Source organism: Melospiza melodia, chromosome 2, assembly GCF_035770615.1.
Source record: "Melospiza melodia melodia isolate bMelMel2 chromosome 2, bMelMel2.pri, whole genome shotgun sequence".
Lineage (NCBI taxonomy): Eukaryota > Metazoa > Chordata > Aves > Passeriformes > Passerellidae > Melospiza > Melospiza melodia.
Window position 1 is genome coordinate 61,318,147 of NC_086195.1, and position 26,072 is coordinate 61,344,218.

The 26,072-nt window shown below is 47.1% G+C and overlaps 2 protein-coding genes across 4 annotated transcripts in view; one reads left to right on the forward strand and one right to left on the reverse strand.

The window, feature by feature from the left end:
* The window catches only part of CFAP91 (cilia and flagella associated protein 91), a 30,461-nt gene extending 26,334 nt beyond the window's left edge, over positions 1–4,127 (forward strand). Inside the window, exons 15-17 of one of the 2 annotated variants that reach the window (XM_063148391.1) lie at positions 253–344; positions 3,556–3,802; positions 3,882–4,127. In XM_063148391.1, coding sequence (XP_063004461.1) covers positions 253–344; positions 3,556–3,785 — 322 coding nt within the window. In that variant the 3' untranslated portion in view covers positions 3,786–3,802; positions 3,882–4,127. Of the gene's footprint in view, positions 1–252; positions 345–3,555 lie in introns of both variants that reach the window. The other variant, XM_063148392.1, reaches the window with a different exon arrangement.
* A 7,256-nt stretch (positions 4,128–11,383) lies between these two features.
* Positions 11,384–26,072, reverse strand: part of GSK3B (glycogen synthase kinase 3 beta) — a 148,733-nt gene continuing 134,044 nt past the window's right edge. For both annotated transcript variants that reach the window (XM_063148393.1, XM_063148395.1), the window contains 2 exons: positions 24,132–24,230; positions 11,384–17,198 (listed from right to left, as the gene is read on the reverse strand). In XM_063148393.1, the coding sequence (XP_063004463.1) occupies positions 17,131–17,198; positions 24,132–24,230 (167 nt within the window). In that variant the 3' untranslated portion in view covers positions 11,384–17,130. The remainder of the gene's footprint in view (positions 17,199–24,131; positions 24,231–26,072) is intronic.

Below are 26,072 nucleotides of genomic sequence, written 5' to 3' on the forward strand. Positions count from 1 at the left end.
TGCCTAATTCAGTTTGTCATCAGAGGGAACTGAGCTTCTCAGTACCTTTGAGGATAAGGAATGTAAGGTGCTCCTGCTTTCCAGTGCAATGCACAGGGGAACAGTCACACTGTCACCTGTTTGTAGGATAAAGAGAGATCCCACTGACAACTGCTACCCTTGGAAAGAGTATTTACAAGGGAGACCTGTTTTTGCAGAGGTGGTTTGGAGAGAAAATTAAAATACTAATACCACTGTGCATCTGTCCTGTAGTCGAACTCGCCTACAGTCAGAAGAGATTGTAGCAGAGCTGGTTTATAATTTCCTGATCCCAGAAGCTGAGAAAAACTTTATGAGAGAAAGAGGTAAGGAGTCCAGTAACTTTATTTTCTTTGTGAACTGGTTCACTCTCCTTTTTCTAGCTCCCTGAAAAAAATTATGCAGCCAAGAGTTGTCTCAGTCCCCTGAGATTCCTGTTTGGCACTCTGCAGGTAGAAAGTTAAGCTCTTTCACCCTTTTTTCTCCCTGAGCTTTCACCCTTTTATCTTATGAGCTTTAGTCTTTTTAAATGGTAGCTGAAATTCAGACCTGCTGTAAGATCTGGGCTGTGCTTTTGAAAGTTTGGATCAAATAATCCTTGAGGTACCTTCCAACCTAGCTTGCTATGATAAATTTGGTGTATCTGCAACAATAAAACTGCCTGAAAAGAAGCAGCCCATTGCACATTCAGAAACAAACTGGTAAAAATCCTTAAGCAGCACAGCTGTGAATTGTGTTATTATATGGCAATTTATAAAACTGCAGAAGACTTTAACAAGCAAATTACTTAAATATATGTCATATTTGAGAGGAAGCTTATGCACTTTCCTATGCTTCCCTTTCCTCCCCAGTGGGCTGAGAGCAAGAGGTAAAGTTCTAAGGTTGGCTGTAGTGGCATCATGTTGTAAGGAGATAACCTTGCAGTTGTAAAGGATGTTTCTGTTTAACAAAAATGGAATGGCATCTGTCAAAATACAGAGGAGAATAATGTGTATTACAATAAGTAATGTCATGAGTAAGTGGCTGTTCCTAACTGGGATGTTTCCACTGACCAGCACAGGTGGTAAATATGACCTAAGCAAAGCAAGTGCATCACAATAGAGCTTGAAGGGGTCCTTGCTGCAGTGCACTTCTCTGCCTTGAGAACAAAGGCACTTAGTTCATTGCCTCTTTTATTGCTTTGTGGATGAGAACACAAGTCCTGAGTACGCATTTTGTGGTCTCTGAATTGTGCAAACTTTCTTCTTCCTGGCTTGTGTATTGCCACAAGAACAGGACCTGTTCTGCAGCTGGCATTTCTGCTCAAGCTTAAATCAGCTCCCTTCACTCCTGCACTGCTTCTGCCAGCCTTCCAGAGCAGGTGATGTAATGGCAGTCAGTGAAGCCTGCAGCTCAGGCACTGACACACACAGGTTAGCCTGTCTCAGGAAGGACAGCAGAAGGAAGACCTGGAGATGGCTTAGGATTCTGGAGATACTGAGGACATACATCAAGGCTCAAAATACATACTGGGCTTAAATGCAGCAGCAGCTAATGAACAAAGCAGCTCAGATGCACTCTCAAACAACAGAAGAAAAAAATCTTCAGAATCTGTGATAGCTACAGTGAGTTTGCCTGGAAAGCAGAGCTAGACCCAATTAAAAATTAAAGTGGATGCTGGTGGAATAGAGCAGCAGGCAATTAAGATAGCTCCTTCTAATGTGATCAGGAGAAATTTGTCACAATATTCTTGTGACAGCAGACATCAAATGTCAGGAAGAGACCTGGCTCATAGTCTCTTCTGCTATTGCTGCATGGGGTGGAGGGGGCTCCATTCACTTAAGACAGTTGAATTCTACCTGATGTAAACTCTGAGGAGCACACCCTGCTGTAAACCTGCTGCAGAGTGATACTTTCAGGGAAGCAGAATCATTAACTATTCCATGGAAATCCAAAGGAAATAGTATCAAAGAATGGCATTAGATCTCATAAGCACATTAGTGTATTGCATTTCTGTGGTGGCTTTTAAAGCCTTCCCTACAGTGAGCCAAATTTTTCATTATGAAACTGTGTTTTAGCAACCTAACCCATGCTTGAGCATTCACCTTCCTTGAAACTATCAGGAAATTATCTAAGAGCAGTTACCTGGCCTGTCAAAGGAGCAAATCCATTTGTAGAACAAAGATTTGAGGGCTGCAGGTTCAGTCTTTGCCTACACTTTAGCTTCCCCTTAAACACCTGTTTTGCCATTACCTAGTTTGGGATTTTTTTCCCTCCTCATTTTGTTGCATTTTGATGCATAAAAGCAGGGATTATCCATCCAATGCTGGCTCACCCTGAAAAACCTCTGCACGTCAATTCTGAGCCCTGCCTCAGTGGAAGTAGAAGTCACTGTGCTGATATGAAAAACCTCACTTGGAAAGGGACAGTCACTCACCAATTTCAGCACACTATCCTTTAGATGGAATTCACTGTGGATGGAGAAAGGGACTGCAGCAATTCCAGGGGAGTATTCCCAGTATAGCTGATGCAGTTGATGCAAACGTGATTGAAGCCAAAATGCCTTGGGTAGAGAAACCTCTCCTGGGAATGAGGGCTGGTGAAACTCAGCTTTTCAAGTGCAAGTGAGATCCAGTTGCATCCATTGTCGACAAAGTGGGCCTGGGAGATGGATAAACATAAACAGGGTGGGTTGGTAATGCTGAGTGACTGAGACAAGGACAGCAGGACTGTGTGCCAGGACACCAGTGCATGCAGGACACCAGTGCATGCAGGACACCAGTGCTCCAGATTCACAGTCTCAGTGCAGCTCAGCCTTGGAACAGGCCAAAGTAAGCCTTGGACTTCTGTAGGGAAGTGACAGGATGAGAGCCACCCCTTGTTCTGCATCATTCCTCACACCCTCTGTAAGGCACACGGTACCTCAGTCCCTGTGACTGAAACAGAGAGGGAAAGAGTGAACAAAGAACAGTGAGGAGCAATAAGGAGAGCTGTAGGGTGAACACTTAGGCTTGGCTAATTATTTCCCAGGAGGTGGGTTGGGAATACATACAAATGACTTTGGATGAAAGGAGGCAATCCTGCAGTAGCTGAGGGGAGGTGATAAGGTAGGCAGGTGAATTCACGTGTCAGTTGTGGCTCCGAGTCTTACTTTGAACTCAGTAAGGGTTTCCCAGTGCAGGTCAAATCCTGGCACAGGAGATGGCAGATTTCAGCTGGGTTCTTCCAGAGGCTTGCTGCAATTAACAGACAGTAAAGGAGAAGTTATTTTAAAGCCTGGTAATTTATCCTGGCCAGTTGTTCCCAAAGCCAGAAAGGAGAACACTTTGGCTGTGCTTCCCACTGTGGGGGCCAGTCTTCAAAGTGAAATGCAAAGTTGGTTGCTGCTATTAGGTGGCAGTAGAACGCTTTCAGCCAAAGTTAGAAGGGCATGATTTTTTTTCCTGAGACAGACTTTTCCACAGCTGCAGGATTGCTAAAAGCTACTCCTCCCTTCTCCCCTACAGAGAACACTTTGCTGTACATTTCCAAGTAAAAGCCTTACCTCTTTTTATGCAGTGAGGCAGTCCCAAAGAAAACACATCTATGCTGCTCATCAGATCATCCACAGGGGCACAGAGAGGGCTCTGGCTCATCTGGCACTGCATCAGGAGACATCTGCCACCGAGAGAGAGGAGGATTCTCCTGCTGGGACAGCTGCTGGACCAAGTGCAGCTGACAGCACTCACCCTGCCACAGTTGCACGAGAACTTGGACAAGACTTCCACAAGGATCCCACAGCCTCATAGGAGAGAAGATGAGTGAGGTGGGTTTCCCTTCCCCTCTGTGATTTGAGTTTGGAGCATGGTGAGGGAAAGGGAAGCACATTATATTTGCTTTTTCAGGGCACCCTGAATGGAAAACTGTCTCTCTCCCTTGGGCTGTCCCTCCTGTTGCCTGCTAGCAGTGTTGTCCTGGAATCATTCTGTATGCATTTTGGTGTGGCAGCTCCCTCCAGTTGTCCCTCCCCAACTTGCTTTGGACTTCATTAGGTAATTTTTCTGTTCTGATTATTTAGAGAAGCTTGAGTGAGAAAGCAGTGTTAGCATTCCTTGTTTGTTTTCCTGGAACAGACCAATAAAAATCTGCACCTGGGCTTTTGGTGGTATTTCCTTGCTTCAATAACATTAAATGAAAAAATAGTCCATAAGGGGAAATTTTGAGTTGCGACCATCCACAGACAAGCGTGTCCCACTGATTTCCTTACTGGTTTAAGGCCCAGGGGCTTCCTGCATTAGCACTGCTATTAATAAAGCACAGGAGCTGAACAAAACCAGTCAGATTTTGTATCATCATTAGTCCTTGAAGAAACAAAAGGTGCCCCTGACCTCATCAGGGTGGTTTCTGACAAGCAGGCAGTGTCTGGCACAAACCTAGGTGATGGCAGGATGACACAGGCATGGCGGGGCTGATGCATTTTCCAGAAGTGCTCCTCTTTGGGCTGACTGCTTCTTGCTTTTATCACTGCAAAGAGCACTTCTGGAAAGAATCTGATTTTGCTTGGAACAGTGTGAGTCCCTGTGGCTCTCCAGCTCCGAGGGCTGCACGGAAGGGATGCTGGCTCTGCCGTGTGCTGGCTCTGCCGTGTGCTGGCTCTGCCGCGTTTGCAGGCACGGCGTTGCTCCGGCTCCAATGTCGGGAAGCAGCGCGGGCTCGGACAGGCGCAGTGCATCTGTCACAGAGCTCAAGGCTTGCTCAGCTCCCCAGCACTCGCGTGTCAGAATTCCCGAGGGCTGCGGCCTTAGCGCATCAAGGGACATTTACAGCAAGCTCCGCAGTTTGGAGGGGCGGGCACAGCCTCACCGCCACACCCACAATGCTCATTCATTGATAGCTGCAGCTTCCGCAGCCAGCAGCAGAACTGGCCCTCAGTGCTACAGTGGCTGATGCCATCATCTTGTGGATCATCTTTTCCTTGTGCCGGGTCTGTAAAGCTCAGGTGTGCTTCGGCTCATCCCAGCCACGGTGCCTCTCCTACATAACACAAACCAGCAGCTGGTCAGAAATGGCGTTCATTAATGCATTCCTGTAAAATTCTGCATTGGGTCTTTTGGTTTTGTGGGTTAGGCTGGGGCAGGGTAAAGGAAAAGGAATTTACAGGAAGGGAAGAGGGAGGAGAAAGGAATCTGGATACCCCTGTATTCCACTGGGGAGTGAATAACAGCTGGAGAGAGGAAAAAGAGCTGCACCAAACCACTGCTGGTCTCCAGGTTGCTGAACCAGGGGCACCAGGGGACTGCTGGGGTCAGGCAGCCTCTGTAAATCTGGTAGGAGTCAGAGAGGGGTGACCAGTTCTGGTTAGGACTCTGTGAGGATGATCCCATGAGGGACTGGGGATTTGGAGCAATTCTCATGGCATTCATAGCTAGTCAGTGAAAGGGAAGGTAGGAAATACAAAAATACAGAACAAAACACTCTCCACAGTGTGGGAGGAGAAGCTGTGCAGGCATCGGCTCTGTAGCCTCAGGCCACCTTGGACAAATTTAGCTTGGGTAAAAGGAGGGGGGATAACATGAATCACAGGATCCAGTGTAATAGGAGAGACATGGAAAACTTGATGCAGCAGAACAGTGGAACAGGAAGACCCATCCATTGAGGCATTTGCTGTATTTCTGAGGATAGTCTGTCAAAATAAATGTTCTGCATGTGGCTCATTGTACAATTTGGTGGGGTTTTAGAAAGATAAGTATTCCAACAGGTGTGGGAATGGACAGAGGTTGCAGCACTTTGGTCTTCTGTAGGGACACAGCTCTGCATGACAACGAGGGGGCAGGGGACTCCAGATGCTGTGCACAGGCTGAGCTATACATGTCTCAGCTTCTATCATGATCTAAGGGACACCGTCAGGGTAAAGCCATCTTTTCCACATGACATTGCCTAGCAGGCAAACTGAAGGCCACGGCAGGATTCCTGCAGGGAACTCTTCTGTAGAAACTGCTTTCAATTGTCATGTGGGGTTTTTTTCTCAAGCTTTGCAGAATGTGCTTTGAGAAAGAAAATGAGCACAGTGAGAGGGAATTGGGATCATAAATCAACAGCATAAGAATGCACCATTCCCTCTCCTAGCAGGAGACAGAACAGCCCTGGGGAGGAGCCCGTACCTGAAACAAACAGCAGATGCCTCCAGGGCTGCACCAATACAGTGCAAACACGGGGAAAATTCAGCTTGTCCCTTTTCTTTCAGCAGCTGCCCACAGGGAGGGAGCCTGGCTGTGCTGCTCTGCTGGCTCCTGTCTCCTGGCAGGTGGGGGAGACAAGGCTGAGCCAGACGGGCCTCTGGGGTCACTGTGCCCTGAGAATGGTGAAAAATTGGTCTCTGCAGTAAATGAATGAATGCAAATTGTCCCAGGGCTTCCCTGCCGATACGGCTCTGGGGGTGTGGAAGGAGAAAATCCAGTTCAGCAAAAAGGACTTGGGGTCTTTCTTTTCTGGAAATGTACAGTGTCTGCATTTCTGTCAACAGAAAACCACACCAAACCCACACTCACCCTTCTCTCCTGCCTCCCTTAAAAGCAACATGACCATCACAAAAGCTGCAGCCACAGACGTGGGTGTGGTGCTGTTAAAAGAGTTCCTGCCACTTTCTGAGCACAGCTGTTCCCTCTGCTCCTGCAAGTGTGCGGGATTTGCCTGATACTTCATTGGGCTCAATTCAGCCCTCACACCATTTTTTTTAGGAGGGTGGGATTAACCCTACAAGTGTGGTCCTCACATGTTCAATGCTTTAACAAGGCCCAATTGCATTATTGCTGACGATCTCCTCCATGTCCTGTTTCCCTGCTTTCACCAAAGTCCTGCCCATGCAGCTTTTCCTGTGTTTCAATGATTGGTGATTCAGTACTGAGCTGGCATCCAGCCTGCTCACACAGTGCCCTCCAGAATCGGGCCTGGGCTTGGATGGGGAGCTGTTGTTTCCTGTGCCTGCCTCCCAGCCCACCAGAGAGCGGGAACTGGTTTGAAGACCTGCCAGAACTGCCAATTCCCCGAGACAGAATGTGTACACCTGGATTAGTAAATTCAATTTTCCCGGGACCACCCTGGACCAAGGCTCCCACCTCTCCTCCCAGGCACTGCCTGGAGCAGAACTGGCAAGGAAAGCACCTCAGCAGCCACTGTTTGCACGAGACAGAAAACAGCAGCAGGCCAAGGGCAAGGGTGTGTGCTGAAACCCATGGAGCAGGGCAGCTCCATCTCTGCTCTGATCCTATCATTCATTCCTCTCATTCCTCCTTTTCTCCCACACGCTGCAGAGCCCCACACACCTTTCCCTCCACTTCTGGCTGGAGTCAAGGCCACTTCTCTTGGCCTCCTCCCATGTGCCTCATCCCAATCCTTCACACAGCACTTGGAAGTGATGTCCTATTGCCCTTCCTGCAGGGCTGCTTACCTGTATCCACATGCACTCAGCTCAGCACACCATCCCCAATGGACCAGAGAGCTGTGGCTGCTCCTGCCAGCACCCACTGTTGCAGCTGCCAACTGCTCTAGAACAGTTTGGACCCACTGCAGAGCCTGGCCAGGTGAGATTTATCCCATCCAGTGCTCCCAGTGGGGAGCTGGCATGGCAGCCTGCACTGCTGGCCACGCTGGAGCTCCTCAGTCAGTGCTGGGGATGTTGGTCCTTGTCCTCGGGGAGTGTCTGTGGTGCCAACTGCAGTGAGATAAAGGGGGCAGAGACTTGAAAGCTGCATTTGCTGCTCTCTCCATGGGTTGCTGCTCAGGATTGATCCTAAGAATCTCCCTTTTGTTTGTTACTGAGCCAGTGACAGCCGCTTGCAATCACCCTGCTGTTTCCTTACCTGTTGAATTGAAGCCTCTCTCTGCCTGCCAACATAATTCTTACACCTCCAGCCAAATGCAAACCATTTTTTCATTGCTGTGTGGGCCCCAAGTGTGTTGTCTCCAGCAGAAACATCTTTCATTGACCAACCTCTTCCTAGGCCTGATGCTGTGAAACTAAAATCTTGAAGGAGGTGTAACTGAGATGGTCCAAAGGGTCCCCAGCTGGGCGGTCCTTTTTCCCAAGACTGCTAACTTATGGTAGCATTCCAAACAACATCAATGATCTCCTTGAGTAAAAACACTCTCAAACCACCTGGGTTTTTCCAGTAAGCACCATCTTCCTCCTGAGCACTCTGGCTTGGCAAAGGATTTGGTCACAGGAATGAGCTGCAGAAGGGAGAAGGAGGGCACAGCTGCTGTTATGCCAGAGGAAACAATCATAGAATTATTTAGGATATAGAGGATCTCTAAAGTCACCAAGTCCAACCACTGACCCAGCACTGCCAATCCACCACTAAACATGTCCCCAAGTGCCACATCTTTTAAGTATCTCTAGGGACAGTGGGTGACTTCACCACTTCCCTGGGCAGACTGCTCCAGGGCTTGACATCCCTTTCCATGAAAAATTTTTCTCCCTAATATCCAATGTAAACCTTTCCTGGTGGAACTTGAGGCCATTTCCTCTTGTCCTCTCACTTGTTACCTGGGAGCAGAGACCAACCCCCACGTGGCTGCAGCCTGCCCTTGGGAAGTGGTGGAGAGTGATAATGGGATCTGCTGAGAGGGGTGGGAATGCCCTTTGCTTCCTCTCAAGCTCCCGTGCTGCTCCCACCACACACCTGACCCTGCCTCGCTCCTGCAGCCCCCGTGTCCCTCTGCCAGGACCTGCCACACCCCTGTCCCTCTGTCAGCAGCAGGTGCTGGACCCTGGGACTGCTCAGTGCTTGGAGCTGAGGTAAAGCACAGGGAGGTCAGGACAATGAACAGTCCTGCTCCAACTCCTGCCTTCCACCAGTTTTTAGAAACTTTGCTTAGGGAAAAAAACATACCAGCCAAAAACCCCAAACCTTTCAATCCATTTCATTCCCAGTTCCCTGAGCCTGCCACCATACACAGGGCCTGTAGCTCCTCTGCTGGGACAGGTGCCTGTGCTCTGCCAGGCAGCTCTGCTGGGGACAGGGCTTGTTTGCCCTCAGCCAGAGTTTCTCACTCTGCAGCAAGTGAGGGGGCTCTGCAGACAGCCCTGGGCTGGGGCACAGCACCCTGGTCAGAAACACCCTGCTGCAGCCTTGCAAGCTTCCACAAGGGAAGAGGCTGTCCTGGAGGATCCAGCCCTACCTCTGGAGTATGTGAGCAGAGAGGGGTGATGCAGAGAATTCCTGGAAGAGGAGGCATTAACTCTACTGACTGCATGGGACACTACCCAACTGCATGCAGACTCGGGGAGCAATCGCACACCCCAAGAAATATCTGTGCCAGGGCATCAGGGATTAGCTGGGTGTGCAGCAAGATCCAGGGCTGCATTCCTGCCCTGGCCAAAGGCAGGTGTTTGCTGTAAGGTCCAGTTCTCCCTAACAGCCCTGAGCACTCACCTGTGCTCTCACCTGAGATGAGTTCCAGCAGGAGTTTGTTTTGGGGGTCTGGTCTCTGCTCCAAAGCCTCGCACTGTACAACACTCACACCCAGACAGAGCCTGGCTTTTCTGCCGTGCCCTGTGGGGCATTGACACCTACTACACACTTTCCTTTCCTAGCAGAGCTTTGATTTGGCAGCAGTTGGGTCTTGCAGCCTTCGTGCTCAGCTGGTTTAGCAAAGCCAGTCCTTTGCCAGGAACGTCCCCCTTCAAGACGAGCAAGGGATGACAGGACAGGGCCCAGCCAAGCCCTTCCCGAGCCCAGGGAGGGAAGGAGGTTCCAGGCTGGCTGCTGAGGTTGCTGGGTACCATCTGCGGGGCTCGCCGTCTCCAAGCAACTGGCCGTGGTGCCTCAGACAAACTGCAGTGCTCTTCTCTCCCCTCTGTGGCTCGCTTCCCTCCTCCTCCTCCTCCTTCTTTGTGGCTCTTCTTCTCGCACAGAAAGCCACTTGGACCTTCCCACCAGCAGCCCAAAAGCTGCCACCTTCCAGATAACAAATGGTGCCAGTAGCCTTGACGCTGACTTTTAATTCCAACGCAGATGGCTGGCAGCTCGCTCGATAAGGACAAAGCACATCCGTGGAGCAGACTCTGGTAGTGCATTCAGCAGTTCATTCTGCTTTTCTCTTGGATTAGCATTTTAAATCATCCCAAAGCGTTGGTGACCTACAGCTAAGTGGATTTGACCCTGGTTCGCAGATGGGTCTCAAAAAGTGTTTTCCCACAGAGTGACAGAATGATGTTCCCTGGAAGGTTGTGCAAGGACTGGCTCTTGATACTAAGGTGTTACGTGTTTTAGAAGGGTGGTTGGAATATAAACACGATAAAAACTGCAACAGTCCCACTGGCAATGCTTGCAGGAGTTACAATGGGAGGGCAAGCTGGATAAACTGGACAGCTGCAGCCTCCGTGCAGGAGAGTGAATGCAATCCTCAGGTAAGGAGACAGACAGACAGACAGACAGCAGCTACCAGATGCTTTCCAGTGCCTTCACTGACACGGGGGAGAGCACTGTGGGGAACCACTGCCTGCTTTTGGTACTACAGCTTAAGGAGGGTGTTCAAAACAACTGCAGAGGAGAGGATCAAATTGGAAACATCACAAAGATATGAAGGAGTTGAAGATCCCCTTCCAGTCAGCTTAGCAAGAAGTTATGAGGTGCTTGAGTTCTGTTCATTTGGCTCTGACATTCAGAAGTGAGACCTGAGACTGCAGCTGAGAGTTCCCGTGCAAAGACAACACATAAAGAGAGCCCACAACTTGCATTCCAGGTGAGGGAAGGTCAGAAGAGGCAGGAGGTCCCAGTGCATGCCCAGCCAGAGAAGTGCCCAAGGATGACTGACCACCACCCCAAATCATCAGGGATTGTGATGAGCTCCCACCAGAGGCAAGCTTTAAACAGATAAACTCACTCAGAGAGGCGCTGTAATTTCAGCAGCAATGTGTTTGCAGGTGCAAGTGGCCACCATCAGACTGGCTGAGGAGAGCAGTCCCGGTCTCAGCACAAGGTGGATGCATCCAGAACCCTGGTGACCTTGTGGGACAGAGTAAGGGAAGGGACCCTCTACTCACAGTGCTGCTTCTGGAGCAGCCAGGCTGTGGGCGGCTGCCTAGCCCTGTCACCCCAGTGCCTGCACAACCCAAGCCCTGATCCCACTCAGGGAGCCAGGGAATGCCAGCACCTGCTCTGAGGGGCCCAGCTCCAGCACCCAGGGGGGCCAGAGCAGCTCCCAGACACACATTTGGCAATCAGGAGAGGAGCAAGGGCATCCTGACTCAGCACTCACAGCGTGGACCAGCAAGGGTCCCTTCCCACCCTGCTCCCACTTGTCCTGGAGGGCCTCTGGAGTAGATGCTCTGGCCCGGAGCCCAGCAGAGGTTTCATGGGAACACCCGCAGCTCGTGGCACACAAACAAAGCAAGAGGAGTCTCTTTGCAATATAAATTTGTTTTTATTGAAGCAGCAGTCACATGACCTCGCATCTAGCCTTTAGGATAGCGACAGAATGGATTCGGCCAGGTCAGCCAGCCCAAAAAAGGATTTTTATTTTTTTTTTTTCTTTTTTCTTTTTGCGCTAATAGACATGTCATGTTTAATACATACATTATCCAGTACCGGAAACCCAACTCAGAGATAGCTATGTGCTGATTTGCTGGAGGAACGGTCCACTGGACGTGGTCTCGACAAACTTTACAGATCACCACCAAATAACATTACTAATGGGATCCAATGATTTAAAAAAACAACCCAAACAACCATGAGTGCAGGATTCAAAGCCAGCAGTTTACACAGGTTCTTAAGTTTGTATCTATAGGTGGACGGTAAAGGAAGATTGGTTGGTTTCAATTTGAAATATTTATGTCCCAGGGTTCCTCTCTCCATCAAATCAAACGGTATCATAGACAAGCTGGCATCTCTTTAAAAATAGCATGGAATAACACAGCTCATTTAAGAAAACATGCTCATTTCTTGAGGTTTTTCTTTATTATTACAAAGATTCACGTCCACCTATTCTCGCAGAGTGGAAAGAGGCATGAGGGTGAGGAACAGGGGTCAGAGAAGGGAGAGAGGAGGAGGGAAGAACAGGGCAATTTTTTGAAATAAAGACCACACACTTGGTATTTTTTAAATTTAATTTCCAGGCTAACCTACTTTTTATTTAATGCAAATTACAGTACCAGTTAACTATTTCCGAACCGAGTCACACAGAACAAAACGTATTTACAAGGGGAATGGGGCGGGGGAAATAATAAAACATTAAGCATACTTTCCACAAAAAAAGTTTATATTTAAAATGAAAAAAAAATCAGTCACAGAGGCATTCAAGTAGTAATAATGTTATACAGGTTTTGCTTTTCCTTTAAATCAAGACAGATTTGCACAAGTGTATGCAATAGTTTGTATACAACCCACAGTCCTTAATATATATATATTTAGATTTCTGTTTTTAAGATGGAAGTGGTCACGCTAATTGGTGTGTACAGGCCCAAGTGATCCATCAGCAACACATTAATGAACGCAAATTTTACAGGCAAGCAAATTATATATATATAAATATATTTTATATATATATATTAAAAATAAATTGAGAAAGACCAACACAAGGAAGCTACTTTTCTCGAGCTAACCCCTTAGGTACTGTTTTCCTTTCCTGTCGTTTTGCCATTATTGCAGTGTTGCAAAACGAAGCCAACTACGACCAGAACCGGCCGAGAGCCCCGTGGAAATCAGCTGCCACCCCAGGGGTACCGGCTGGCAGTCTCCGGAAGGCAGAGCCCGGACCGAATACCCTACTGTGCTTTTCCTCATCGGCTTTTCCTTTTGCTCCGCGGTGGCTGAGGTTCCTAGTACAGGAGTACGAGTCTGACAGGCTGCTTGACTTCTGCTTTTCCAAGTACTGAAAACTGGGGGGGAATTTTAGGTTGCAAGTCGCAGGCACCTGCCATTATTTTAGGTAAAGCTTGGCTTCGAAATAAGGGGACAGAGTGTTCAGGGGTCTTCTACCAGTCAATTTTCTTTTTTCAGGTAATTTTTTTCATTTTCCCTAGCAAGGTAGATAAGTTTAATAGTAAAGAACACCAGTGTCTTGATGGAGCGTCCATCAGGGAGACAGACTGCGATCCAGCCCGGCTCAGGGACCCACTACGGCAGGGCTGACGTAAAGGACACATCAAGACCACACTGGGTTAAAAAAGAAGCCCGAAAGAGTGTAAAAGAAGAGAGGGACAGCTCTGAGCAGACTGTCGCCAACAGCTTGGCATCACTGACCTTCGTGTCACCAGAAAGAAAGTGCAGCCTCTGCTTCACTGGAATGAACACGAGATGCTTCGAAATAAAACAGCAACCTTTGGTTTGGTAAAGAGTTACGTGTTTTCCCATTCAAGACAATCTTATGTGGAATACTAACAAGGTAGTAAAACACAAGCAAACTAGTTTTAGAAACAAGGCCTTCGTGCTGGGCACAAGAAATCAAGAGTCATGTTAAACTTATCTCAAGAAAACGAAAGTGACTTGGGGAAGGATGTGGGGGAAAAACAGGGAGAAGAAAGGGAACAGAAAGTCCTTCCGGCAGAAAGAACCACCGCAGCAATCTCCTACAGCGATGCCCAAATGCCAAATGGCTCCGAGCGCAGCAGCCCTGCAGGATGTGGGGATTTCCCTCCCTGGGGGCCCTTTCCGCTCGCCGCTGCCCCCGGCACAGCCGCAGGGAGGGTGGGAAGGCTGAGCCTCCTGGAAGCTGCTGCTGCTGCCCAGATGCTCCTGGGTGCAGGGTTGAGGGGAGAGACACGCAAAATCTAAATGGGCTGCTAGGGCAAGGGTCCGAATGAAACCAGCTGCTGCTAGCGGGAGGAGGAGGGCAGGGTGGGCACCTTGGAGACTCCCAGAACAAAGCCACGGCTCCAATGAAGAGAATGACAATGGAGACAGTTTCTTTTCGTTCCGCTACCGATCAGGGTATCACCGAAACCTTACAGCACTCAAAGAGTTAGAAAGCGGGGTGGGGAGGGGGGAGCAAAGATGTGGGTTTGGGGTGGGAGACATTGTTAATAAAGAAGGAGGAGAAAAAAATAAAAGGGAAATAAAATTCAAAAAATCATGGAAGCGAAGGCACTCCAAACTATATAGATACACTATACATCGCTAGAGTTATTGTTACAATAATACAGGCCGGTACCTACTGTACAGAGTTAAAACTATATGGCTTTAAAAAGCTCGTCTACATTTTGTCTGATTATTAAACAGAATCACTGCCCTGAACGGTAACTTTTTGCTCATTAATAACAGTTCCTGGGTCCACATATTTACATACAAAACAATAAAACTCAAAATTCAAAAACAACCAAAATAATAATGTACAAGCTTGAATTTGGTGAGGAGCTTTGTTTTTTGTTGTTATTTTTCTGTGTTTTTTTTTTTTCTTTTTTTTTCTTATTTACAAAAAAAGGTTGTTCAAAGACCTGGATCTAACTTGTATAAAAGAGTGTGTGATCCTGCTATGATCCTTGAAAACAGAAATAAAACCAGAGGGGCACCCCTGACCCTCCCCCCAGCCTAACACACACACGAGACACACACAGACGCCGGCACAGCCACAAAACCAGAGAGAAACGCTCTGACTCCCCTCCGCCAGTCTTTAACAAAAAAATGAAAAAGAAAAGCCACATGTCCTGGCACAAGCAGCATTTTTCTTTGATATATTTTTATTACTTTTTTTTTTAAAGACTCTGTAATTTACTGCCTCCAAATAACAGCACCTGTGGCCAATGCTTCAGCAGTCTTGTCTATACAGCAGATCCATACCCTGCCACTGTCCTACTTTTTGAGTCTCCTGCATGAATTTGGATCACTGGGTCAACCAAGCCCCTTCACTTACCTTTCAGGACACTGACTAGCCGAGCGCATGCATTAAGACGCTCTTCAGCCCTTATCTATTAAGTTGCAGGTAGGGATTTGGAAAGCCTTGTTTCTCAACGTGGGTGTGCTTTCCTTTGCAGCCAGCCAGAATGCAAAAAAGCTTTAAAACCTTTTTTTTGTGTGTGTGCCCAACAGCAAATCGCCGAGGGGTATAACTTGAGGGTTTATCGGTTTCACCGTAGGTGGTCACTCACCTCTTCAATCAGCTCCTGCGTCCCCAAACCCACCGTGTGCCAGGCAGGAGGGAGAGGGCAGAGCTTTTAACAGTTTCGGGGCTGCTAAGAGACAGTTTCCAAAAAATCCCACGTCAACAGCATAAAAGGTACAAGAAGAAACACACCGAGCTCGTGACCAAGCCCCTGCCGCCCCTGCGGCGGCCGAGCTTCCAAAGCCGCTACTGCCGGTTCCCCCCGGGCCACACGAGGTTCCACGTGCTCCCGAAAAGCAACTGCTTGCCTTAGAGATCCGCAGCTCGAGGGACGGCTCGGTAAGCACCAAAGGCGACTACAGTTTCTCTGAAGAAGGATAAGGCTGGAGCGGACACCCACCGCAAGCCTAGCACAAGATCAGGCCTCCCAAAGTCTCGATTCCGCGCCGGGGCTGCGTCTGGCCGCTCACCTGACCCTTTCGCAAGGAATATTGCTTTGACTTCAGGAAGAGAGACGTGGATGCTCGCACCGCACGCCGTCGCAGGGAGGAAACCTGGACCCTGAACTGATGGACTAGAACAAGCATTCACCTCACGCTTCAGTCAGACTGATTCGAGATCGTCGACAAAATAAAAAAAGCAGTATTGTATCTATGTATACATGTATATATTTATATAATATATATACACACACACTCATATAGAGCCAGCTTTCCTACAAGTCAGCAGGTACAAATTACCATCAAGAGCATTCGGATGTGTATTTTAATATTCTACCAATGTAAAAACATAATGGCGACGTGGCAACACGCATCAATAAATAGAGATCAAAAACAAAAAAAAAAAAAAAAAGAAAAAGCAAGAGGTTAAAAAAGATGAAAATTAAATACAGATTCTACCTGTGGATTTAAAATCAGAACTATCGGAGAATGTGGCATCCTGCAAGTTAAAACTGCAGTTAAAAAAAAAAGTATTACAAAATAAACCAGTAGCCTGTTACAGTTCACATTATAAACCCTGGTGTCCTTTTCCTGTATACACCTTAGGAAAGGGAAGCCTGTTCAAATCAAGAGCCAAAGAGGGGTGGGGAGAGAAAAAACCCAACCAAACACACTTTCACAGTGGCCACTTCCCAAAAAGTCCCTTAACATCCATCCACCAGCTGGGCCCCTGCCCCTGCCAAGGATTTTGTTCGTCCGCTCTTCTCTGCTGAAGCTGGGAGCCGGCCCGAGGCACGGAAAGCAGGAGCTCCGGCTGGGCAGAGGGGACGCCTCGGCAGAGCCGACCGCTGCCCTCCGTGCATGTGTGTGTATTATATTATATATCACCCACTTGGGCAAGACTTTCCCACATGAAGCTGCAGATTTCCTCATCACTAGCACTGATTTTCAAATGAAAGGCTTCCGCTAGCGGTTCAAGCCTTAGACACATGGCAAACCCTCCCCCCCACCCCATGGCAACCTATTTTCCTACCACGTCGCTCGCTCCCCGTGCCGAGCCAGGGCAGTTCTTCAGAAAACCTGGGATATGGATTTGCTGACAAGAAACGCTGAGCTCTGTTGAATGACCCCTGCTAAGCTCCCGACCAAATTCAAGCTGTGCACTACATCAAAGTCCGAAACTCCACTTAAAAAGAAAATAAAAAAAGAGGGTAAAAAAAAAAAGAAGAACTTCAGCAGAGAATGAGGTTTGGGATTTGTTTGTTTAGTTTTTTTCCTTCTTTCTGTTGTGGGAAGGGGATATGAGGCAAGAGTCCTGGTTCTGAAGTACACAACAGCAAACTTCCAACATGAAGAGATTGTCGAGGGGAGACATTGGTGTGTTGTATTGCTCCGCTTTCCCTCCTCCCCCCACCTAGTCCCCTGCCCCGGACACCCTGCAGAGTGAGAATACAATGAAACTGGTTTGTATTTATAGATATTTTACAAGGTTAAATAAGAACAACAATAATAATAATAAAAAATTGAACACTAAAATGAACAGGTTGGTTGGTTTGTTGTTTTGTTGGATTTTTTTTTCCTCTTTTTAATTTTCTTTCCAAATGTGACCAGTGTTGCTGAGCAAGACTCAAATTACTGGTGATTTTTCCTGTGCAGCTGGCTGCTTGGTACTGGTTCAGGTGGAGTTGGAGGCTGATGCTGTAGCTACACTATTGGTCTGAACTCGTTCTCCTGCGTTAACATCTGCAAACAACAGACAACAAGGGGAGAGAGAGAAAAAACAACCAGCATTACCTCCAAACCAGAGACACATTGGAAACAACAGCTATGACATTCTGCACAAGGGGAAACCCACAGCTCCCACCAAGGTGGTGTTTGCTTAGGATGACTGCCCTGACTTCAGAACATGCAGATGGAACAATGCAATCTGGGGAAAGATGGAAGATGGTCTTCAAGCAGGGAAAAAGCAGCCTGGAGGGCTGAGGGCTGCAGGCTGGGCTCCAGCCAGTTCTGCAGTTTGTAACACTGGCTGTGCAGTGCAAAGTCACCCGTGTTACATCCCACAGCTGCAGGACAAACACACTGGCATTGCTAAAGCCAACACCGGTGTCTGTGGTCACTATGAGGTTTCACATTGATGAATATGGAAGTTTCACATTGTTAGTTAGTCCTTCTTATAATAAGTCTGCCTGTTAGTTGTGTGAATGAGCACAGATGAGGAATGTGACAAGCCTGCTCTACTGGCAGAAACAACTGGTGTGCCAATGTGCAATTCATGCACTTGTTGCCTGAGAAAGTCTTTCAAGTCTGCTGCAGTTGCTCAACCCAAGCTGGATCTGCCACCCTCTGAACTGCTGAAGCAGATTAACATCAAGGCCTGAAGCCAGTAATGAGGTTTATGCAAGCACATGATATGTTAGAGGATTGGATCTCTGCAGTAAATGCCTCCAACACCTTCTCAGGGAGGGACAGTGCCTCACAGAGAGACAGGTCACAGGATCAAGGGCACATGTCAAAGGACATTTCAAGAAAATGCAGGGTTTGCAAAGAAATACCAAAAAGAAATTAATTGTAACTGTGTTTCCATAGGCTGAATACATCAGGTATTTCCTCTAAAAAATATATTCTTAGTATTAGAAGAATAGGTATGGGAAAAAAATGCATCAATTTCACTTGGAACCATTCTACATAGTATCTAATTAGCCAAGTCAGAAAGACTGTAAGATACTTATAGATAAGTGGGTAACCACCTAAATGTGTAAAATACAGATGGGAAAGAGGTATTAAATGAGGTTTTCTCCAAGAGACTAAGATTAACTGCAAAGCTATTGATACTGCAGCAGCAAAGAACATCAGAAAGACTTATTATCTTGGTACAGAAGAGGGCAGACTGGGCAAACCATGTATTTGAAAAGACACAAGGAAAGGGTTTCTAAAAAGAAAGAATAGTTTGGGTGACCTCAGCCTGAAGGGCTGTGTGTCTAGCAGGAATACCAGACATGGCAAAACACACCGGTGGGTGCTGGGTGTGCAGTAACATTTCTCCATCACAGACAAGCTGGGCAATGCTCTGCAGTCACCTGTGAGCAAATCCTCCTCTTCAGCCACACTTACCTGACCACAGCCACGAACAAAGGCAAGGAACTGAAGCATGGACTGCTTTGGGTTGGAAGGGACCTTAAAGAACATCCAGTTCCAACTTCCTGGCCAAGGCCAGGGACACCTCCCACTAGAGCAGGTTTCCCAAAGTCCCAAGCATCCTGGCCTTGAACAGTTCCAGGGGCAGCCATAGCTTTTCTGAGCAACCTGTGCCAGTGCCTCACCAGTCTCACATTAAAAAAATTTTTCCTAATCTAAACCTACTCTGTTTCAGTGTGAACCCATTTCCCCTTGTCCTAACACTTCATGCCCTTGTAAAAAGACCGTTTTTGGCTCTCTTGTAGGCTCCCTTTAGGTCCTGGAAGTCTGCTATACGGTTTTCCCAGAGCCTTCTCTTCTCTGGGCTGAACAGTCACAACTCTCTCAAGAGAGAGGTGCTCCAGACCTTCCTCTGGACTTGCTCCAGCAGGTTCCCATCCTTATGCTGGTGGCCAGAGAGCCGGGCACAGCCCTTCAGGTGGGTGTCACAGACCAGAGTTGAGGGGCAGAATCACCTCTCCTGACCTGCTGCCCAAGCTGCTTTTGATGCAGCCTGGGATACATCTGGCTTTCTGGGCTAGAAGTGCATGTTGTCAACTCATGTCCAACCTCTCATCAACCAACACCTCCAAATCCTCCTCCTCACAGCTGCTCTCAATCCATTCCTTGCCTGGCCTGTGTTTGTGCCTGGGGTGCCCTGACCCAGGGGCAGGTCTTGGTCCTGTTGAACTCTGGGAATTTCACACAGGCCCCCCCCACCCCAAGCCTTCCAAGGTCCCTCTGGATGACATCCCTTCCCCTCCAGTCTGCCAACAGGCCAGCCAGAAATGGGCAGCACTTGCTGAGTCACAAATTTAAGTAACATCGACAACAGCGACAAAAATAGGAAATCAAACAATCAGCAGCATCCAGAAACACAACTGACAAGTGGGAAGAGAGGGTGATGCCTATTTGAAAAGGAAATGCTGCAAGGAATGTGTGGGAAGAAAGACAAATCGTCCTGTGGGCAGAGGATGCCAGATGACTGCCCTGGGAGTTTCTGATTCCCTTTCATCTCACCCCAAATTAATTGCATCCCCTCCTTTACAAAGGAATGACCACCATGACAAAAAGCAAGCTCATGGAGTTAAAGCACCAAGGCAGCATCCTGACAGTACCAGTGTTATGTGGGAAGCTGGTCTTGCAGGAGAGAGACGCCCTCCTACGTGGAGAATTCCCCTGAAGGAGCAATTCCCAAATCCCACATGCAGGCAGACAAAAAATGACCACAGAAAACAGATGTGACCCAGCTAGCCAGATAATAGTTTCTACACTTCAAACTCTCACTATGCCTGTTCTAGATTAATTTTCAAGTCCGGATAAACTGCAGGTAATGCAACATCTGCTGGCAGTGCCTGATGCGAGCAGTCCAGCTGGAGTCTGGACTGTTGGCAGAGGATTTCTCTGTATGTCTACAAAAAGTGCTTGTATTTCATTTGCTGAAATAAAACATGTCTTTTGATCTCAATTTCCTGAAGACAGTAGAGGCTGAAATTGTTATCATTGCATTGCTACTACATAGAGATTAAAAAAAAAAAAAAAGAGGAGGGGATGGAGGTATTTCGTGTAACATATGCTCCTTTTCTGTCATCGCTGTAACAGGGCAGTTCCTGAGAAATATATGTGCCACATGTTAAAATAAATCAGGTAATGCAGGCCAAGAAGATTTTCTTGGGGCTTCTTACAACAATATATACTTATATACAGAAGGCTGAGACAGAATGCAGAACGAGCTCAAGGCTGCCCTGGCTCCTAGCCTGCAAGAAAATGCAGTATTTTAACATTTCAGCTCATTTGTTGACTCTGCTTCAACAGGGCATGAGGAACAAAGAGGGGCTTACTCCAGCATTGCTTTGCTGAAGCATCAGAAAAAGAGCACAACTGGAGTATGAGGTTCTCTGGACATTCATTTCTCACCATGAAAAATCTGCATTTGGGCCTAAGAGAAGGAAATCTAGGATCTCAGCAATGCTGACAGAGGACAGCAAAGCCCTGCTAGGGAGCACAGCTAGGAGCTGGCACGCAGCTTTGTGGCACAGGACAGACGAGTGCCCAGCTCAAGGTCAGGGCAGCTTCTTTGTCCTGGACCCTGCTCTGCCTGTGCAGGCAAAGAAGTGTCATTAAGTGCTAGCTGCTTCCAGAAGTTCTTTCAAACAGAGGGCAAAAGCTGCTCTCATCATTATAGAGAACTTCTTCCAATTCAGTTTTTCCCTCTAAGGAGTGCCTCATCTTTCTTGGAAGGTATGTGACACTCCTTAAAAACCTCCTGAAAGGGAAAGACAGGGCTACAGTTCAGAAAGCGACAGAGACGCCAGCTCAGACTGAGAAAGCCCATTAGCGCTGCTGACAGCATTAGCTGGGTGCATTTGTGATGCTGACAGCCTGTGCTGCTCATCTGCAAAGATACAGAAACAAAGCCACCACCAGCCTGGGAATCCTCACAGGGCAGCTGAAGAGACAAGTGGAAGGAGGAGGATAGCCTGGTTTTCATACTGTGCCTAACTATGGATGTAGAAGTCCAGACTGAGCAAACCTGGTAAAATGTGCAAGTTTTACTTCTCTAGCAATGGATTCATCCCTGTTCTGAGCTTGTAGATCTCTGAGAGAATTGCTTGCCCATCTTCTCCTGGTTAAGGAATTCAAGTTTTTCAAAATTCCTTCAATGTGAATACCACAAATGCGCTAAATCTTATTTCATGGAGCACTGTGGTGTTTTTCAACTACGAGACACTGGCAGGTAACACCAGCTCTAATCTGTTTTGTTGCTGAAAGTTCAGTCACACCACTGCATTTGGGATTACATGGGATCAACGCAGCAGGATGCCTAAGATGATGACCCCAGAATCCCTGCTGGCACAACTTCCCTGCAGATGGCAATTATGCTCTTCCCATCTTAATGCTGACTAAAGAGAGGTAGCTACTACTGCTGGCTGATCCAGAAGAAAAAGAGTCACACAAGCAGATATGCATTGCATTCAGCTTGGTCTGCAGGCTCCCCTCTCAGATGCTGTAGCTGCACAGTTATGAGAGCATCCTCTTCCTCCTCTAGCCATCCCTGGGAATACGACTGCACTGGCATTTTTCATCCATGGCCAGCATAATTCACAGAAAGCTAGCACATCATTTCAAGCAGGGGCCAATAAATCTCATCTTTTTTTCCCCTGCACTTTGCTTTAGACATGCCACTATGTCAGAGTGCTTCTCATAAATGTTTAGGAGAATTTACTAATGCCAGAGCAGCAAGGCTACACACTCCCACTGCAAAGCCAGTTCCATTACTAGAGCAAGTACAGCTTTGCCTCAAGAGAAGAGGAAATTGACAACAAATGTGGCTTTTTAACAGTGCTTGCCAGAGAGAGGCACACGTTATGCACTAGTAATGCAAACTGCAGATATATTTGCTCTTCCCTTTATTGCTTTGAGAGCTACATTTTGCTGCATCATCGTCATTCAGAAAAGCAGTTTCTGAACCTGTACTGCTTGCTCACACAAACATTTTGCAGAGAAGTTTCCTGGCCTATCAGGATGCCCTGGGTTAGGTGGGAGACTTGTTCCCACACTGCTTTAGCAGTTACTGAGGAACTTAACATTTACTGCTCTGGGAGGTGCAGGGGGTATAGAGAAAGATGGGACTCCTTGTATGAAAATCTCTTTGTAAGTGTGGCATCAGCATGCAAAGCAAAACAGAATAAAAGAACCTCAACAGGACCTAATCCTAAACATCATAACTCTGATGACATTCCCACCACCTGCTGTGAGAAACCCATGTCAGTAAGAAACAACCAACTGTAGAAAGCCAGAGCTGTGCAATACTAAACTTAATTTCACAATTTCTTTCCAATCAGCAAGGATATTATTTTTGGTTTTGAACCACAAATAGGAGGACATATCCCAACTCAGTGCAGTGCTTGCAAACAGAAGCTTTAAAAATGTTGACATCAATAATATGGGATGGGTTGGGGTTTTTTCGCTTTGCGTTTTTTTTAATACTTCCCATTTAGGACTTGGACTAATGCCTTTTCTCCCTATACAAGCCCTTGAAAAGGGCTGAGTGAAAGCTGAATGAAAACAATTTCTCAAGACTTGGGTCTTGGTGGAGAGAACTCCTTAAAAGGCATGAAAGGGATATTAAGTGAAACAATATTTTTCAGAAAGGCTTAAAATAATTCTCCACATTTGTATTTTATACTTTTAAATCACTTTTACTACTTTCTGTTTTCTCACTTGTTGAGCAACAGATGCACATAAGAGGCAAACAGAGAACATGACTATTTGCAAAACACTGCCAAGTGTATGAAACAAACAGTAAATTTGAAAATAGCAGTTTTGCTTTCTCCTAAATTCAGAGTACATAAATGGTACAAGTTGTGCCTTTAATCTACTGCTACTGCAATTTCAGAGAGAAATCTCATCTTTCAAACCTGGCTGCATCTGTCCCAGAGTATGAAAATTCTCTCTGTACAGCACTGGCTGGACCAAGTGCATCTAATATCAGGTAACTGTCCAGCACATCAACCAGCAAATGCTTTCCTGCACATTTCAAGAGCAGCTTTTGAAGCAGGCCTTCTCCTCAGCTATCCTATGCTAAGGAAGTGTCCTGCACTGCAAAAGGGCTGACAGCCCTTGTGGGCTGGGGCTGATGTGCAGGCAGGACATGTGCAAGCACACCTGTTTTGCAGCCTGCCTTTGGTTGCCCAAGCCCCAAGAAAGCCTCTGGTGTGCTGAATCAGGGCTGACTCAGAGGAAGAATGCCATGTACTGAATCACCTCTGCCACATCCTGCAGCACCTGGGAGTTTCTTTGGGAGTCTCCCAACTGGTATTACCAGGTGTTAAAACTTTCACTGGAAACAGAATACAATATGGAGTGGCTAAAGGCCAACAGTGAGCTTTTAAAAGGTTTCTGAGAGAAACCAGAGCGAGCAGGAGGCAAACAAAAAATTCACTCCGTGCTGGCCAAAACCCAAAAATATCTGCCTTGTGCCTGAAGATGTCACAAGCCAACTCAGTAGGAAGCAACTGCAACTACAAAGATGAGGCAGTGAGCACGCTGACTGAACTCCCTAACTAGACTTTCAGATGCCAATGCCCTTAGGGAAAAATCCTCTTCATCCACACTACATGGAGGCCACATGCTCTGAGCTAGCTGCTTCTTTTCTTTCTAGGCATCACAACTCATTCACCAACTCAGAGTTAATTTCAGGATGGCTCAGAGTACAGAAATTAGGTGCAAACCAATCACGAGAAGGACCAACAAATTACACAATCAAATGCAAGTTTGAGTGGCTTGGGTTGAGATTTGGGCTGGTGACCACAGCTAGCACACAAATGACCACCTACCACGACCAAGGTTCAGGTGATACTAAACCAATCCCTTCCTCCCAGTTCACTCTTTGGGCTGAGGTGGCTCGTGGGCCTCAGCAGAGGGAAGGTGCCTGGGCAGCAGGGGGGAGGATGAGGAGGGAGAAAGGGAGGGAGGCAGGCAGTTGCACGTTCTCACCTGAGGCCGCTGTAGCATTTGTAGGGGTTGAAGCAGCTGCTTGGTTCCGGGCATGAGCAGGGATGAGGACCGAAGCCAGAGATGGGTTACTTGACAGTTCTGGAGGGGAGGTGGAACAAACAGTTAGCTCATCATCCACAAAGTGCTCCACATGCAGGATCAGCTCCTAGGGTTTCCCCCTGTAACGGCACCTCAGGTCAAACACGTGCCCTTACAGCCCAAGGTCACGTTACATTTTCTTCTTTGCCAACCAGTGAGAGGAAACCACAGCAATATTTAGCGAGGCAGTCTCCAGAGCAAGACTGCCAAAACTACAGAGAGTGGTGCACAGGAGTAATTTCCTAGAGAAAGACAGTGGCTTGGGAGTGAGCAAAGAACCAGCCAAGCCTGTACCTTGTCAATGGCCTGATAATGCTGTTTCCTTCTGAGCACTGGAGAAGGATCCCCTTCTTCACAAGCCCACCTGCAATCAGTCCCAGGGAGAAGGCTGATAACAGTGGTGCTGCTTTGGGCACTGGTTCAGCAAGCAAGCAGCTGCAACAGGTGCTCCAAGAGCTTCAGGGATTAGTTCTTTGGCTCACTCAAGCATCAATTTTTCTCAAGGACCCAGGAACCCAAGACCAATCTCTCACAGCAGTCTCCTTGAGCCAGGCCAAAAAGAGGTAACGTATCCTTTAAAAGGACAGGGAAAGGCAAAGGGAATTGGTCAGCTGGGCAATTTAAATGGAAAACAAAATGATGCAATCATTCTGTCTGAAGACATTAACCAGGGAAAAAATAGTCATGTCTTTTAGGCTCCAAATCTATTATAGCTTCAGTGTGTATCAGAATGAGAAATAGGCATCTTACAGCCACGACTGTGGGAGGATTAAGGGCAACACATTGCCAACAAATGACAATCTTCTGGCACCCTTTCAAGAGAATCTTGTGCTTACAGAAGGTGGGACTGAGCCGAGACAAGACAGGTCCTGTTTGTTTCAGAAACAGGAGTGACTGGCTGTCTCCTGAGAAAGCAACATCCGGTAAAAAGGATGTGAACAGTCACCTCACGGAAGGAGGCTGATGACTTTTGGAGCTCCAGGAGGTCATCTGGAGGAGAGCTGAGAACAGGAGAACAGACAGCTTTTTACGCAAGACCTCCAGATAGCACAGACTGTACAGAAGCCGGGCCAAACCGTGGCATCGGTTCAGTAAGGCACTTTTGAAAAGTCTCAGATTATTTGGGCTCATTTTTAAGAGGCTATTGCTATTTTTTAATGCTAGCTTTAAACTCAGGGCCTACAGAGACCAGTAGTCCACTTGATCATATTTTTTTCCTTGCTGTTATTTAAGTTTCATTACTGCTGGGAGGGCAAGAGGCAGAAGACTCCCCTGATTACAAGCTTCTTATTACTACACATTTTAAGATGGTATTTCTGCACTTATGAATGCAAGCAGGTTGCTACACTACCTGCAACCTACCTATCTACTCTATCTTGTAATACTCCATTCAGGTCTAAGCAGACCTAGCCAGTCCTTTTAGAAAACCTCAGTAGTCACAGCACTTGTACAAATACAAAATCCTCAACTCATGCGGGAGTAATTCAGAATTCATATAATGTTATGAAGAATTTGTCAATCTCCATTTTAAATGGAAAAATAAACTGAAGAAACATGAATCCTTACATGTCAAAGTGCAACACCAGTTATAAACCTATACTTTAATACTATCTTGGGTATTAGCTGCTTTGTGCTAGAAAATGTTGCTCCCTTAGTATTTTTTTCCAAATCTGTTATTACTGGGAACCTACTCTTTACATTGCTCTATTGAAAGTTTCTATCACCTCTGCATTATTTTCTGCTCATCACTCAAAACAATATGGGGCTGTGATCCAAACAAAAGGAGAGCTAAAACAAGGAAGCCCCATGACACTTGCTACCTTCTGGTGCTGCACGGTGCCT